The 17,697-nt window shown below is 37.1% G+C and overlaps 1 protein-coding gene across 2 annotated transcripts in view; it reads left to right on the top strand.

Annotated features, from left to right (window-relative positions):
• Positions 1–17,697, top strand: part of SCAMP1 (secretory carrier membrane protein 1) — a 40,724-nt gene that overhangs the window by 18,885 nt on the left and 4,142 nt on the right. For both annotated transcript variants that reach the window (XM_041470820.1, XM_041470821.1), the window contains 6 exons: positions 1,171–1,269; positions 1,530–1,641; positions 7,761–7,889; positions 13,465–13,624; positions 14,985–15,086; positions 16,888–17,005. In XM_041470820.1, coding sequence (XP_041326754.1) covers positions 1,171–1,269; positions 1,530–1,641; positions 7,761–7,889; positions 13,465–13,624; positions 14,985–15,086; positions 16,888–17,005 — 720 coding nt within the window. The remainder of the gene's footprint in view (positions 1–1,170; positions 1,270–1,529; positions 1,642–7,760; positions 7,890–13,464; positions 13,625–14,984; positions 15,087–16,887; positions 17,006–17,697) is intronic.

Raw genomic sequence — 17,697 nt, forward strand, 5'->3', positions numbered from 1 at the left:
ATTAGTTGACTGGAAGCTGGCAAATGTTGTCCCAGTGTTCAGTAAGACTAAGAGGGAAAACTTTGGGAATTACAAGCCAATAAGTTTCAGTCCAATGCCTGGTAAAATTATGGAGGAGGTTACTCTGTGAGCAAGGGACAAACACTTGAGACATACAGTCATTACAACACTTGACATACAACACTTGACACATACAGTCATTAGTCAGAGCCAGAATTGGTCCTTGAGGGGAAAGTCTTGCTTAGCCAACTTAAGCTGGGAGTTGGACTGCATGATCCTCATAGGTCCTTTTCAACTTGAAATGCTCTGTGATCATGATGCTTTCTTCACTAGGTTCTTCATCTGTTGTAGATAATTTATAACAACTGTGCTTATTGTGCATTGCTGTGATCTTTGAATAGTAACCTGGGAAAACACATTAAAGCCACACTGAACTTCTAGCATGTAAGATTGTTTTAATCACTATGACTTTGTTTCTCTGTGCCACATTATGAAGCTAAGTAAGTATGAATACATGGTAATATCAAAAACATGTACTTTTTTCTGTGCTTAATGAATTTCAGCAACAGTCTGTATCCTCTGAATATAATGGTTGAAATGCAACTTTTGCTGAAATGCATCTTTTGCTGGCATTATATTCTTAACACTTGTATTAACCTAGCAGAAATTCTGGAGTGATACCTAGCAAAAATTGGTGAAGTGGTAATGCAATAGATTATGGATCTTGAATTTGAAAGTTTCATATGTTATATTAATTTCTCTAGTTAGCTGGGTGATATAAGCTTTTGTTAAGTAGAAGGCTCTGGAAGACATTATTAATAAATTACATTGTGTTTCAGAGTATGAATAGATGACTCTTAAATGCTGCAATCCTCTGAAACAGTTACTGGCTGTATTAATATTCATGTCCGAACAAAATTAAAATTCCATTTACTTTTACTGAATTCTTAAAGTTTTGTGTGTTAATTGAAAGTAATGCTAGATAACCTGTACCACAGAACCCAGTTGATGTATTTTTTCTAAAGATCAGAAATATTGAAAGCAGCATATCAAGTTTTCAATTTATTTCAGTAGCAGTTCCTTTAAAACATCTAAATTGGTTCTTACAGATATAATGAAATTTATTAGAATAGGAAAATGTTTCTCTATAATTGTCTTTTGTTTTCTTAGCCTCCTCCAGGAAATATGAAAATGCCGAATGTACCCAGTACCCAGCCAGCAATAATGAAACCAACAGAAGAACCATCTTCCTACACACAGATAGCAAAGGTTTGTCTGCAACTTTTAGGCACTAGGTTCCTTTTAATACTAATTATTTAAATATGCTTCTGGAATAATGTATTTTGTAAATAAGTGTTGGTTTCCAAATTAAAATTAATACTGCCTTTAAGTAATTGGTAATATGTGAATTCGTGCTATATTGGGTCAGTCTTCACAAATGGAGATGCTCAATTATAATGAAAATACTTGGAATATTAATGCCATGTTCATACTTTTTGTCAATATCTGGTGATATTTGTTTTGTTCAGGAGCATGCCTTGGCCCAGGCAGAACTGCTAAAGCGTCAGGAAGAGCTGGAACGAAAAGCAGCTGAACTAGATCGCAGAGAAAGGGAAATGCAGAGTCTCAATCAGCAAGGGGGTATGCATAAAAAATATACTTTAAATTTCAGAAATGTCACTTTTTCTTAAAAACTTTCAATTTTACAGTGTCATTGTGAAGCAGATTGAAAAGGGATTTTGTAATGTCTTCAGGAAAAGGAAGTTTATCTCCCCTGAGAAGATTAATACAGTGAATAAACTACACTGTCCTTTCAGATTTTCAGTGAAAAAAATTTAAATGTGGCCTCTGTAGCATGTTATTCTCTTCTATCTATTATTCTCTTCTATTTTTATTCTAGATTAGTATCTGGGTAACACTACTGAATAAAAATGGAGCGTTTTGAGATGCAGTAAAACCAGCTTCTTGAAGTAACATCTCTGATTTCTCATTTGTCTATTTACAGCTGTATGAGACCTCTTCTGGTTTGAAACATTTAATTTCTTTTGCTGTGTTACAAACGTAATATTCTACACAAATAGCAGAAATATCTATTTTATTATTAAATTTGTATTAGATTTTTTGTATGCCACAAACTCTGTGCTGTGCAAAATCAACTGTTTTTTACAGCAATTTCACACATGTGAGAAGACTTACATCCTCTTAACTGAAGATGCTTTGCTACAAGTACATCTGTGGGAATATTCCTTTTGAAAAGGAAGAACTTCAGACTGAAGTTCCAAAGAATCCCAAAACCCAACAAAGCAAACCATTGTGTGTAAGGTTGACTTTATCTGGTCATTTCACTTTTATCTACAGTTCTGTTTTATTTTCACACATGCTGGTCTTTTTTTGAATATGCAGTGTTACAATTCCAAATTGCTTAATTCCTTAGTAATTCAAGTTGTCAGGAGATTTTGTAGAATATAATAAAATATTTTCAGTTGGAAGAGACATACAGTGAATCACAGAATAGTGATTGGAATAGAGTTGAAAGGGGACTCTGGAGATCATCTCTTCCAAGGCAGGGTCACCTGGAGCAGGTGATACAGGAACAGGAATGCATCCGGTGAGTTTTGATGGTCTCCAGAGAGGAACACTCCACAAAGCCCGTTCCAGCACTCTCAATGTAAAAAAATTCTTCCTCATGTTCAGTGAAACTTCTTGTGTTTTAGTTTGCCATTGCTTTTTGTCCAGTATCTGGGCACCACTGAAAAGTCTGGCCCCATGCTCTTGGCTCCTCCTTTCAGATATTTATATGTGTGTGTTATGAGTCTGCACAGCTGATCTCTAACCAAACTCTTTATGACTGGAGGAAGCCTTCTTTCCTCCAGCCTTCCTGTCCTTGCCCCAAGGTCTGAGATTTCCTGAGGGCTGGCCTCAATAGCTAACATTGAAGGAAAGAAGGCATTCAGTAATTCTGCCTTCTCTCTGTCTTCCTTCACTAGGACACCTATCTGATTCAGCAGTGACCCTACATTTTCCTAATTTTCTTTTTGCTGCTAATGTAATTGTAGAAGCCCTGCTTGTTGTTCTTGATATCATTTGACAGACTAAATTGCAAGTAGGCCTAGGCCTTTCTTGCCACATTCCTGCATACTCAGATGATGTTCCATATGACCTGCTCCTTTTCCCATATCCCATAAATTTCTTTCTTGAGTTTGAAATTTACCAGAAGTTCTTTGCTTATCCATGCAAGTGTCTTGCCCCCTCTTCCTGATTTCTTGGTCATGGGAATGCACTGGACTTGAGGAAGTAATGCTTGAATATTGACCAGTTTTCTTGGGTCCCCTTCTCTAGAACCCTAACCCATGAGATTCTGCTTAGCAGGTCTTTGAAGAGGGTGAAGTTAGCTCTCTGGAAGTCTAGGGTTCTAGACCTGATTGCTGCTTTACCTCCTCTACACAGGATCTTGAGTTCCACCATCTGATGGTTGCTAGATCCTAGGCTGGCCTCAGCCTTCACATCCTCAACCAGTTCCTTCTGGTTTGAGTGTTGTCTTGGCTTAGAGACAAATTTTAGGAGAAAATGCCCTGGAATGAGTATTTCCTCTAAAGAGAAGGGCTTCAGTAATCCATTTTTGCCAATGAGAAATGAACACCAGTGGATGAAAGTGAAAAAATCCCCTGCTTATAAACAAAGAATGGTGCCCACAAGGCACAGAAAATAGAATAGATTGAATAAATGCTAGATATTAAAATTTTAGAACCTTACCCCCCACCTGGAGGTGTGGCTTGGAAGGAAAATACTGGCAGCTGACCCCTTTGTATCAGGGAAGGGGAAAAAGGAGTTCACAACTCAGACAAAACAGATGGGAACCTGTTGAACTTCTGGCATTGGTGTCCTCTTTGCAGCAGATGAAACTAATGGCTTTTGGTGTCTTTTCTCTTGTTGGCTCAGCCTTTTTTTCCTGAGGTCTTGGGGTCAGAGTAGCCCCCTGCTGGTCCACCATCTCAGTTGGGCTCAATTGGGGTCAATTTGGATCTTCAACCAAAAATGCAGCAGAAACAGTTCAAGAAAAAAACCAAAATGCAGCTGAAAGGATTCTTGCTGCAGCTTCCAGGCCAGGGGAAAGGAAGAAAAAAAACCCCCATGCTTAAGCTAGCAAAAACTAATCTAGTGAAAGCAAGAATGTGATGTCCTGGCCTGCACCGCAGCCGCACACTCCGGAGAGAGGCTTTGAATAAAACCTGTGCAGGAGTCCAAGGCTCCTCGCCCCTCCCCCTGGTTTATCTTAAAGCTGCAGCAGCCATTTCTGGGAATAAGGCAGATGATTAGGGAATAGAGTATCAATGAAAAATCACCTCAAGACAATTATCCAGCAACACATCTTTCTTCATTGGTTCTTATACCTCATGCATCAAAAAATTGTCTTCAGTGGTCTTGAGGAATTTCCTGGACTATGTGCGCTGGGCCGTGTTGTCCTGCAAATACCAGGATCGTTGAAGTCCCCAGGAAAACCAGGGCCTGTGACGGTGAGACTATTGCCAGCTGTCCATAGAAAGCCTCATCAACTTCCCTGTGCTCATCAGGTGGCCTACAAACACCCACAACAGTATCACCCATATTATCCTGTTCCTTAATTGTCACCCATAAACTTTCAACTCATTTGTCTGCCCCTGAATAGAGCTTGATACAATTCAGCTGCTTTCTTATATGAAGAACAACTCCACCACCTTGCCTCTCTGACCCGTCCTTTCTAAAACATTCACAGCCATGCATGAAATTATTCCAGTCATATGAGCTGTCCTACCATATCTCTGTAGTTGCAATGAGGTGATGGCCTTGAAACTACACATAGATTTCCAGTTCTTGTTTATTCCCCGTGCTGCTGTGTGTATACAGGCAACTTCAGACAGGTAATCCAGCATCCAGATTCCTTAGATAGAGTGTAACAGGATTCATTGTAGCCGTGAATACCCTTGATGTCATTAGCCCTGTGATTCGCATCTTGGGAAGCAGTCAAGGAACATCTGTTGATGCACTGGTTGACATGACCTCATCCCTAGAAGGAAGCAACAGAATGATCATAGCCACTTTGGACCCTACCCCCTGAGTCCTGTAGTCTAAAGTCCATCCCACCAAATTGGCCAGCATGCTGCCAAGGATTCTCTTGCCCTTTTTTAAACAGGTGGACTCAGGTGGAACAGGTGGCCTAACAGGCCACAATCATTCAAGCAAAACCCATTGTTATAAAAGCCAAAACCTTGATGGTGGCCAGGAAGCCAGATGTTGACCTGCATAGTGTGGCTGCTTCTGGCTGTCACTGTTTCTGTGACCAGGAAGATATTTGAGAAGATGACTTGTGCACCAATGTTTGTCACTTGTCTTGCCAGCGCTTTATAGTCTTTCTTGATCCTTGATATTTTTTGGCTTGTGGTATCATTTGTACCCATGTGAGAAAGGAATAGCGGGCCATGGTCCATGCTCTTGACAAGTCGGGCTACCCTCTTGGCAGTATTATGGATCTTAGTCCCTGGTAGGCAACATTATCTCTTGTAACTCACTTGGGCTGGTAGATGGTGTCTTAGGGACCCTAAGATATTCACCCACCACAATTACTCAGCGTTTCTTCTTACAGTAGCAGCTATGTGCTGCTGGTCCAGATGTTCCTTGTTGGACTTGCTAATGGACATCTAAAGCCTTTAAAACATTGTATATGTTTTGGTGTGGATGTTGGAGGGTAGAGGTTGGACTTGAGCTCTGTGTTTGTGGGTCACCAGATTTAAGGTGTCTCACACTCAGTGATGTCTATTGTATATGGTTTTGAAGCCATTTCTCTATCTCCATTTCAGTCCCTCTAACACAGCCTACTGCAATTTGTCCACCTTCTGCAGCAGTTCATCAAACTATACACATTTCATGCAGGTACAAGCCTTTTCTCCAGCAGAAGTATCTGTGCATCCATTGCAAGCTACCACCTGTACTCATGTCTCTTTCCTTACCAGTTCCCTCAGTGGATGTGTCAGTCGGACTTCTCTGGGACTCTCAGTGGACACACTTGTTTTGATTCTGAGGCACGTGTCCACCATTGTGGCAGACCTAGAGCACTTAGCACTTACCTGAGGCATGGACCTACCTGTGCATTGCAGCACCCTCCCTACTCACCCTGCTGCACAAACTGCCACACCACATCTTTTTGATGCACCATGTTCTGGTCACTTGTACTCCCTAAAGCTGATTTAATCTCCCACACTGCTCCTCATAATACTCACTCCACTCCTGACTGATTAGTGAGAGCTTCTGGGTCCTGACATGGCTTTGGGCTGCTGTTCAGGTGTCCCTGAGCTCAAGAAACCTCTGGACAGCTTGATCTCACCCCCAGAACTCACCTTCAGAACTTATTTTGGTTGCTGCTGCTGCCTTCCTGACTGACAATGGCCATACTATCCAACTGCCTATCCACTTCAGTACCAGTAAGTTAAAGCACATTATTAAGGGCATTATTCATATGCTGAAACACTGACAGGCTGAGGATATCGACCACTCCTCTAGGAAACCCATTCTAGTGTTTGAACATTTTCTTGGTAAGGAAATGCTTCCTGATGTCTGTTGTGAACCTACTCTGGCACAACTTTGAAGTATTCCCTTAATTGCATTTCTGGATCCCAGGGACATGCACACTAATTTGGACTCCTTTGAAAACACCATAGGTGGTCTTGATTGGAGAACAGGGTCTTTTGGAATTCTCTAGCTATTTGCATTCATTTGCCTTAAGACGCTGGCTGCACATCTAGGACACTGTTGTCATATGTTGTCTTAATTTACTGCAGTGAAAGATCTTTGAGCTGGTACATCACCTCAGCTTGATGCCTTTGGCCTTCTTGACTCAGGCTCTGTGCAGCATTGCATTCAACCTAATAAAAGTGTGCTGCTTCCTATTTCAACTAATTCGTTTGGTCACATGGTGATTAATATATCTCTTGCATTCAGAGTTTGAAATGCAATGGCAAAGCATTTCAAAGCAATCACTTTGTTGCAGTGATTGTCTCAACTGAATCTCCAAGTCTGTGCTTGGTATGACTTGTGTTCAGCAGAGTGTAAACTCTAGCCTACAGTCAGATAAGCATTTAGGAAAGCCTAGTGTCTGATCCTGTGTCCTTTGCAGTGTCCTCACTCTGTCACACAGCTGTATCAAAATACAGTGATGCTGTAGGGCATATTCTTGTTAGAAAAAGGTACTTACAGACCATTTCACCCACTTTCTCTTGAGACTTCCTGCTTTTCAGGTAAGTTTTGTCAGGAAACTGTATTGGAAACTAGAGATACTTTGACACTAAAAATATCAGGATTCTGAAAATGAAGAGCACTTTTCAGTCCCCTGTCTTTGTGTTCAACAGACTATGTGAGTATGGTGGAACTTTAGGGAGATACTCATTTAAAAGTCGAGGAATTCTCAGAAATTGTGTTTCTGTCCATATCTGTTTTGTGAAAAATTCTCTTACTTTTTAGGAAATATTGGATGCCTGCTCAGTCTTTTATGTAGATAACTATTGTACTTTCTTTGACCTGGCTACACTTAATTGTATTCAATTTCTGAAGTTTATGTTGAGGATTACTCTTAAAACTCTTGGGTTTTGGTAGCCCAAGTTATCAATCCACTTGAGAAACTAATGTATTAAACAGTTCAAACAAGTTCAAACATGTACCTCTTTCAAGTATACAGAGACTGAATCTACATTATAAACTCCTTTTTTTTTCCTTTCTTTTCTATTTTGCAGGTAGAAAAAATAACTGGCCACCTCTCCCTGAGAATTTTCCTGTAGGTCCTTGTTTTTACCAGGATTTTTCAGTAGACATTCCTGTAGAATTCCAGAAGACAGTAAAGATTATGTACTATTTGTGGATGTGTAAGTATTTTCTTTTTAAGAAAAATAAAGTGCCTATTCAAACTTGGTAATATATACCTGCTACTTTGGCATTTGGAGCATCTGTAATGAAGAATTATTTTAAATCCAGATACCAAATATTGAAGCAAAATTTTATGTTAACTTCAGTTTTAAAAGTATTGTATTACATCATAAAAGGTTCCACAGAAGAAAAGGAGGATTATCCTAGGGCAGTTTGGTTCTAATGTATTGCAATTATCTGGTTTAAGTTTCTCCAGTTGTAAAATGAACTTTGACCATTTATTAACTTAGAAATAATTTTACTGGCTTTAAAATCAGCTTATATATTAAGGAATAAATCTCTCTGTTAATAGACTTTTGAGTTCAAGATGTATAACATCCATTTGGTTTAATACACATAATTTTATATACTTTAATACAGCTTTAATCTACAGCAAAGGCTTAATATCTTTTTACTCTATTTTAAGAAATAGTGTCAATTATCTGAAGAATCAGTCCATGTTAAAACTATCCTTTGTAGGCAAAGAATGCTCCACACCATCTTTGTAGGATTAATTTTGCCCTCACTGAGGGGCTGTGTTTTTACCGGAGAAATGCTGGAATAAAGAAGTGTGCAGATGCCATACTTGTTTCTTCTGCCTTGTCCACTGTGCTTGATACAAACCTAATAAATACTCTGATGAAATTGCAAGATTGAGATACTTTGATGCCTTTAATGTATTTTCAGTCTTCCTAAGAAAATGTGGATTTTAGATGTATTCTGAACTTTTTTTTGTAGCTTAAGATGTAGTTAGGAAATCTCCATAATTTTACACATTACTCTAATAATTGAACCATGTAATTGAAACACATGAAATGAGCAGACAGCACTGAATCAAATCTATTTCACTTCATCATAATCTACGGCTTTCTATATTCGTTGCTAGATCGTTAATCTTCGGATAAGCAACTGTCGAGCCTATAACTGGTCACTCATAAAATTGCCAGATAATTGAGATGTATATGAAATCTGAGGTGAAATACTCAAAATTTTAGGATGGTTACCAATTCTAGCTGTTTGCAGGACTGAGTTCTGAAAGTGCATATGCTTCAAATATGAGGTGAAGTTGGGCAGTTAGAATTGGAATATTAATACTCTTCTCAATTTTCCTTTTTATGGCAACAAGTAAAGTAAGAAGCAATATTATATTCCTTCAAAATATGTAGGAGCTGTGCTTTAATACTGACATGACTGCTTATCTTCTAGGTAGACTGAGGTTTCAACCAAGTCTTTTGCACTCTTTGTTCTTTAGCGGTAGTGCTCTCTGACTTATATGTATTACTCAGGAAGGCAGCAGCAGGGCATAATAAAGGAAAAGCGAGACAAAATCTATTTCACAGTTAAAAAAAGATTCGGCATAGAACCCCATCCCTTGGGGTTGGCTGTTGAATTGGGTCTTTTCGTTCCTAGGATGCATCTGTGTGCTTTGGCTGATTTCTCATTGACTGTTTATCCTCTGAGGAGGTACTTATTCCCATAGTAGACCTGCTTCTCCTTGCCTTTTTTTAATTAGTCTTCCAGAACTTCCTGTGTCGTGTAAGGTCTAGGGGTTCTGTGAATATAATCACATTTGGATAAATCTAGTACTGCATTCTCAGCACTTTATGAAGTAGGTGCATTTCCTTTGTAGTAGCCCTGGGAACAAACTTACTAGTTTAGTTTTCTGTGTTTCCACAGTTAGTTTTAATTTGATATCATCATTCTTGGTTTTTTGTATCTCTGAGGAAACTTCTTTACCTGTTTAAGATCCATATGCTCTTCCTTTCATGAGAAGACAACTCTGTTTGTATCCCTATTTCATTAACTCATCCCTCTTTTCTCCTTTTGTATCAGAAGTCGCAGTTTTCTAATTCTTTGATGTGTTTTATCTTTGCACATTTTTTCTCTGGGGGAGAGACTTTTTTTTTTTTTTGTAAACAGATTGAGTGCTCACGTGTTTTTGTGAACTATAACAATCAATTAGCAATGACTTTTCACAGTTGCCATTGGAGCTTTTCTATTCTATCTTGGCATTGTGGCCATTGGTGCTTTAAGGGCTTATACATGAAAAATGACAGTTTTCCTAGCTCATTAGCACTGAGCATTGATGCTTGGATCTTTTTGTGCTATTACTGTGTCCAGTGTCAAGTATAATGTCTGTTGAATTGTGCTAACAGTCAAAAACTGGCTCAAATGCATGTTTTCAAGCTACTTTCCCCACAGGCTGATAGCATGTGCCAGATAAACACCACTTTGATTTTCAAAGAATATTTCTTATTTGAAGTTACAAATGGAAGAGATTCTGGTAGAAAAATAATACACTGAAGTGCCAACTTTTTCTGTTCAGGAGAGTTTCATCTCACCCTCTGTCTGAGGGTATGCTAGATGGTGTGTGTGTGTATATATGTATCAGTCTGTGTAGACGTTTGTTCTGCCTGTCCCTGAGAACCTCCAATGATAGACACTTCACAAACTCCCTCCAAGCCTGTTCTAATGCTTTGCTGTCTTTTAGAATTAGAAGATGTTTTGTGGTATATTAATTTATTTCTCCCCTCCTGTGTTTGATCTTTCATGTTCTATCCACTGTTGCTATGGAAAATACATTTATCCCCATTAGTCATCTCCTTTTGCCTTACTTAGCATATTTCACTCAGCCTTTCCTTGTGGGTGATGTTTTTGCAAGGTTTGACTGGCTGCTGTCATACAAATTCAGTGTTAGTCCACTCCATATTATTATGTGGGTTTTTTTTAGTGTGTAGGATCAGGAAATTTTTAAAATGTACCTTCACGTTTTAGGTAGCACATGTTTATGTGCTGATCCAAGACTGTTTAATGCTTATGTTATCTGTTTTAGAATCTATTTTTTCCCTATGGAAGATCTTCCTCTTTTTTGTAAGGCATGATAGCATACCTCTCCCAGGCAAGCAGAACAGACTAGGAACAAAAGCCTGAATAACATCTGAAGCTACTTGGTGCTCCAAGCTTATGTGTGATCAAACTTCGCTAGCCCAGTCCTCACTTGTGAGTTTCCTTGTGGCTTCAAAACTCTCCATTCTATAGGCATCCCATTTGCCTTTAGGCAGTTCCAATCCAGGTTGACAGTCATGAGTCCTAATGTGGACTTAGGTTTCCTGAAAATATAATCAATGAAATATTACTGAAATTAAATTTAGTACAAAAATTTGTTTTCATAAGGACTCAAATGGAATAGCAAAATCATCTCAATCATGTACATGCCAAATATCTTCAGTACAACTGGTGGTCTTTATCCACAACTCACTTTCAGACATTTATGGATGATAAAGTGTAGTTAATTAAGACAAGGAATGTATCTAAAGGAGGATTTTTCTGTTCAGGGAAGTTTATACAAAAACAAAAAAGTAAAGTATTAATATTTATTGAACTAATGTATTTTCCCATTCTTTACTCCTGTTCTGGCATGAACACCTTTTTTTTCAACTTGAGCTGCTTCCACACAGAAACTAGGAGAAGGCTTTCTTCAATCACACAGAGTACTATATTGTTATAGCTGTGAAGCTGTCATACAGAAATTTTATGTTGCAGACTTTGGATGGAGACCTAGGTGATTTCAGCCCCCAGGTGGCCATTATTTTCTAATAGGTTGTATTATGGTTTAATTTGCTGAGACAAGTAGGTGGAAGGTGCTTTTTAACTGTTACCCTGAACCTACAAACACATGTCTGTTCATATAAGAGCTTGAGCTTGCCTACATCCCTTAGTGAAGGTGTTGGTTCAAAGGATTCTCTGTATCTTGCAGCAAGCAGGCAAAGTGAAGGACAGGCACAGTAAAGTGAGAATTGTCAGTCAAGTCTGCTGTCTTCCTCTATAGCTTGCTAATTCCTGTTTTGCACAGCTGACACTCCCTGTTACAGTAGTGAAGCAGACCCCTGTGTTGCTGGTTTTAGTATCAGTAGTGGGTGGGATGCTTCACTTTTTCTGCACTGATGGTACTCTTTTAAAACTTGTCCTGTTACCATAATTGCAGTTATTAAAAGAAAGTAATTTTGGAAAGTTCAGTCTCCACCAGAATTTGAATGTTTCTAGTAACATAGGGGTCTCCATGAGTTCCAGTATTGAGTAGAAAAAGAGAGAATGCCCCTTTCTTGTACTTACCAAAGGAAGGCAGGAACTGGGATTTGTATCACTTTTTTTGCTTTGTGAGGCATAAACACATGAATTCAGAAAGGGGTTGTTTTGCCTACCCCTTGGGGCAGTGCTAAGATATGTAGGTGCAATAATTGCCTTTTATTTTAATGAACAAAGTGTTTTGATTCTGGCAACAGTTACAGGAAAATAAGATTTATCTGAGGAAGCGTTTTCAGTTTCATCAGTCTTCCATGCAAAGATCTGTGCATCTTGCTTTTAAGAGCTTTTTACCACTGTGTTGAATTAAGACAACAACAAAGAGATTCAGGATTCTCTTTTTCAGAATCCTTAGTATCCTGCCTATTCTATTAACCTTGCTATCCAGGAGAATGACTAAAGTGTTGCTCTGAACTTAAATAAAAGAAAAATCATTGCTGTCAGGAGCAGTTTGTGCAGTTATAACTACCCTGCTTTATCCTGATCCACAAGAAATTGTTCTCTGAGGCAGCAAAATCCTTCCTGAATCACTGGTTATTGCTGAACAAGGAGAAAAATAATGTTCATCTTTGAAGTCTAGCAGAACTAACTTCTGTGCCAGATAGCATGAATATAGGAGTTGTAATGTTTCTTAATATTGCCTTATTCTGTTCTAAGAAGTAAACTTAATTGAAATAAAATGTGAAATCATAATGCAAACGCATTGTCTGTAGTGGAAATTGAATAGTTACTGTGTAACAAGGTCTGCCAATGAGAAAATTATAGTATTGAGCTAACAATAAACCACCAAAAAGGCAGATGTTCTTAGAAAGACCAGTGTTCTAAGACATATTTGAATATACAAAATGCATTAAAACATCTAGAACAGCTTCTTGCAGACTTGTTTTACTGAAGAACATTCTTAGTAAGTGGAGTTTTTGTTCTATTATATGGAAGACAAAGAGCTTTCTGTTTAAAGACTATTTGGGAAATTTTTGTTTTCAAATTTGAATGTGTACAGTGTCTATTTTGTGATGCACTTTGTAATTTTTAAGCTTTCTCTCAAAAATGTTCAATGGTCTCATAAATACTTGTATTCAGTTATTACTGTAGAAAAAAAAATCAATTATTGCAGCTGTAGAAACCTCTTTTTTCTTAATTTAATGTTTGAAAATGTTTTATTTTTATGACAAGATATTTTCCATTGCCAGGTAGCTGTACTTGAATTTTCATGTTGAGTGCTCTCACTCGTGAATACAGAGTTTACCTAAAACTTAGAAAACTATAAAAATCAATTTATTACAGAAGGTCTTGAGATGGTATTGGTATTGTCAGCATGCTGATGTTTTGTTTAAAATGTGGTTTACTTTAAATGTTTAAAGTGTTTAAAAGTTCAGGTATAACTTTAGCAGTTGTAAGAATGTATTTTTTAAACATAACTTAATTAAGACTATTTTGCTTTTGCTTCTACAGTCCATACAGTGACACTGTTTCTTAATATCTTTGGATGTTTGGCCTGGTTTTACGTTGATGCTACACGAGGGGTTGATTTTGGATTGAGTATTCTCTGGTTCTTGCTTTTTACCCCTTGTTCTTTTGTCTGCTGGTACAGACCACTTTATGGAGCTTTCAGGTAACAACTTCAGCTTGACTTAGGATATTTAAAAACTTGTCAAAATGCATTAACATTCCAGAATTTGCTTGATTATTATGATGATAATCCTTTAAAGTGCTTTTCATTAGAAAGAGTATGTTTGCCATTAATCCAGTTGTTGAATTTGAAATACAGATGCCAGTAGTTAGTAATATCATGGAATATCCTTTAAAATATTTGCTGTTTTTACTACAGACAAAATATTTGTCAGAAATCCTTATCTTTGTGGAAGTTAATAAGGGCTGGTAACAGTTGCAAAGAACATTCTCATTACATCTCTGTTTCTACACACCAAGAATTTGAGCAGATTAGTAGTTAATAGTGTCTTAATTTTTTTGCTTCCTGAATGAACTTCATAAATAGCTACTCTTAAAATCTTGTATTTTTAAGTGATAGACACCTAGAGTAACTGTATTTGAAATAGCCTGAGATTCTGAAGAATTAGTAGAGCAGGTATATATACCCACAAATCTTCGAGGAATCATATAGTTTAACTTGTATTTCTTGTCTAGTAAATCCATAGAATTTCTTAGAGAAAATTGCTTGGTTGAGGAAGGAGAACTCTGCTTGCATGTTCAACTTTAATTCAGTTGCTCAGCTGAAAATGCAATAGTTATTAAACTGAACTGGTTGTATAGAAATTACAAACTCCCTTCTACAGGAAGAGCTGTTAAGGACAAAATCTGCTTTTGTGACTTAACTAAATGATTTGTACTTTAAGAACTCTAGTAGGAAGCGTATCATATGGTCAGTAGTTTTGACAGTAGTGAATTGAGTCTTCATTGAAATTTTGGTTGTACATTTATATTTAGCTGTTTTGGGGTTTTTTTTTGTTTTTTTTTTTTATTTTCAGTCTTTGTAAGGCTGGCATTTTAGTAATTTAACCAGGAAATGTATTTTGTACATTTTACTTTAAAATAACAGCTGCTTCAGTATTGTGATGTGCCATGTGTTTCAGAAATTCCATATGAGATCTTATTTCCTTTCACAAGTTAAATATTCTCTTCCCATCTTGCCATCACTGTGAACTTCACTCTGAAAGTGGAGCAGAGTACAAACTTAAATGGTTAGTTGAAGGGCCCTGCTCTTGGCTGAACAGAACTAATCTCACCTTTCTTAGAGATGCAGGTGGCAAAATCACTATATTAAAGAAGAAAGAGCAGCTCTTGTAAACAAACACTCTAAAAAACTACAGAACTGCCGATACTTCAGGTCACTTAATAAATGAAAGTACTTTTTGTCTAGTTAATGCAGTAAAAAGTTAGATTGTTATTACAGAATGTGAATAAAAATAATGAATTTTCTGTCTGCTTTAATCTTTTTTCCCCACCTCTTTCAGGAGTGACAGTTCATTCAGGTTCTTTGTGTTCTTCTTTGTATATATCTGTCAGTTTGCTGTACATGTTCTTCAAGCTGCAGGATTTCAAAGATGGGGAAACTGGTGAGTACTCTGTTTGCCATAGTGTTGTACTGTGTGTAGGACAAACACTCTTACTTGAAGTAACAACTGCATTACAGTTTATGTTTTCAAATGAATGAACTTGTGTTCACTAGAATGTTACATTTAACTCTCAAAAGAAATCATATGTGGAGTACTCTTGACTAGGAGAAGTGGGTGAAATGTATCCAAATAATGTGAGGTATTTCTGTTACTAGGCAGGTCAAAATTTTATCTTTCAATTTAAACCACCTTGAACTTACTCTTTCATACACTACCTCCTCTATTTTGATGGTGTAAGGAGTTATTACTCATTCTGTATTTAAGGTAAAGGAAAGCAAAAATTTAGACATCAATAATACATTGTTTGCATATTTTTTGTATTATTAGGTATTTCTAGTTATATTTACATACTTGCTACTTATTGAGAAATCTATGGCTAAAATTTGTAGAACAATTTAACAAGGCATTTGGGTGAATATAGTGGTATATCTTGGATATTATTTGAAAAGTACATTTGTTTGAGTCACATCCATATTCTGCAATAAGTTGATCTTTCTTGTAAATATTTGCAAATATATAAGCTTTTACATGAAGCTTGTATGTATATTATCTTTTATTTGAGTCCTTGAGGTCTAATATTTAGATTTTACAAGGAGAAACTATGTGGAATCAGTCACTGTCCTTGAAATAAAGGAATTAACTAAAAGCAAGGTTGTCGTAGCTAGCAGGTAACATGAAGAGTCATGAGTGGCAGTGCTGTAGCTGGGTAATGACACTTCCCTCTATCAGTGCTTTTTGATGCAAACCTCGAAATATATGCAAGGCAGACAAAACAGTATTGCTTTAGAATTGTTGTGTAAGGAAAGAGCCTGCTTTTTTTCTCTTTGGAATCCTCTAATGCTTATTCATCCAAGTCTGGGAAGTGTGCTTTTAAGCATACTTGGGGAAGGAGTATTGAAAGTAGCCAGATAATCAGAAAACCCTAATTACAGTTCAGATTTTGGGGTTTTGTGGTAGATTACAGTGGGGTACAGCAAATATCAAAGCAGTGTGAAGCAGGTAGGGGAAAGTTTTAAGGTTTGGATTTATATAATTTTTTGCTGGTTTTTTGGGTTTTTTTTATAACGTGGAAAAATCTTATTCATCTTAATGCATGGGTTTTGTTCATAAGGCAACCTGCTTTTTTTAGTTTTCAGGTCTGAAGCTGCTGGTGTCTGTTGGTGTCTCAGTTTTGAACAGTGGGGAAATACTTGAAGTAGATACTTATATAGCAGTTTTTTTCTACTAGTTCATCTGATGCTTTCTATTTAAAAAAATTATATTAACCTCAGTTGAGAAAGCATCACTGTGTGGATACAATTAAATGAGTCTTCACAAAGAAGCTGTGTATGTGTGGTATTCTGTTCTATATTTATAGAAGTTAGAAACTATCTTTTTAGGGATATTTTCTCATCTATGAATTCTTGTAGTCTCGAATCAGTCTGAAATAACAGTATAACAGACAAATCTCAAGAAGTTGAGAAACAGCTCTCTAATTTTTCCATGATTTTGCTCATGGAATAATATTTACAACAAATTTTCATACAGTTTCACTGCACTTTCTGCGAAAAAATGGAAATTAAACTTTAAAGGCATATCATAGAACCAGAATATGCTTATGTAAAATTCCCATGATTTTTCTTAAAAAATACTCAAAATGGTTCAGAACCAGGAGGTGATGAAATTTTCTTTGGTGTGGCTATCTTTGATTAAATGGTTCATATGCTGTACTAGTAAAATTTGTTATTTCTCCTTCCTTCAGTGGGTGGATTTCATCTCTTACTGGACTTAATAAGAGTATTCCTGTTGGCATTATGATGATAATCATAGCTGCACTTTTCACAGCATCTGCTGTTATCTCACTTGTTATGTTTAAAAAGGTAAGTTACATATTGTTCCCCTCTTTTGTTTCTTGCGTTTGATTTGGATTTTGCTTTCTGTCTTAGGAGAGGTACTCTTTCACAAAGTAGTGGGGATTAAATTACATTCTTCAAGGTGAGCCTTGCCTATTAACATTAGTACAGTTTTGCTTATACTGTTGTGGAGTTACAAAATGGTGTTTATACAATGCAGGTATATTCTGCAGATGGGGAATGATAGCTCTGAATTAGAGAACCTGAGAGGTAACCCCACCACAAAGGAGTAGGTGAAAGCACTGGACACTGTGACTGTAGCTGTACATGCCATGTTGTCCATCAGCTGCAGAGAAGTGTGACTGAAATGATTGCTAAATTACAGCTCTTACCAAAATCATTCCCATTAAAATCAATAGAAGGGAGAAATAATCAGCACCTCAGAATAGGATTTTTATTTCTCTGTCTCTGTTTTTTAATATTTTACTGCCAGCTAATGATGCAGGAGCATGAAAACTCAGGGAAATAAACTCTTTCTCTGTGGTTACTTCCGGTGAATTTCCACCCAGAAGATCTAAGTATAGATACTGATGCACTAGTAAGTCATTGAGATAAATGTAACTGAGAATTCTGATGATGACATGCTGGCTGGATTCCAGTAGTTCAACCTCAGTTAGAGTTAGGTTTAAAGATTTTACATATGCATAACTTCTTTTGAC

This window comes from Pyrgilauda ruficollis, unplaced genomic scaffold (assembly GCF_017590135.1).
Source record: "Pyrgilauda ruficollis isolate IOZ18807 unplaced genomic scaffold, ASM1759013v1 scaffold25, whole genome shotgun sequence".
Classification (NCBI taxonomy): domain Eukaryota; kingdom Metazoa; phylum Chordata; class Aves; order Passeriformes; family Passeridae; genus Pyrgilauda; species Pyrgilauda ruficollis.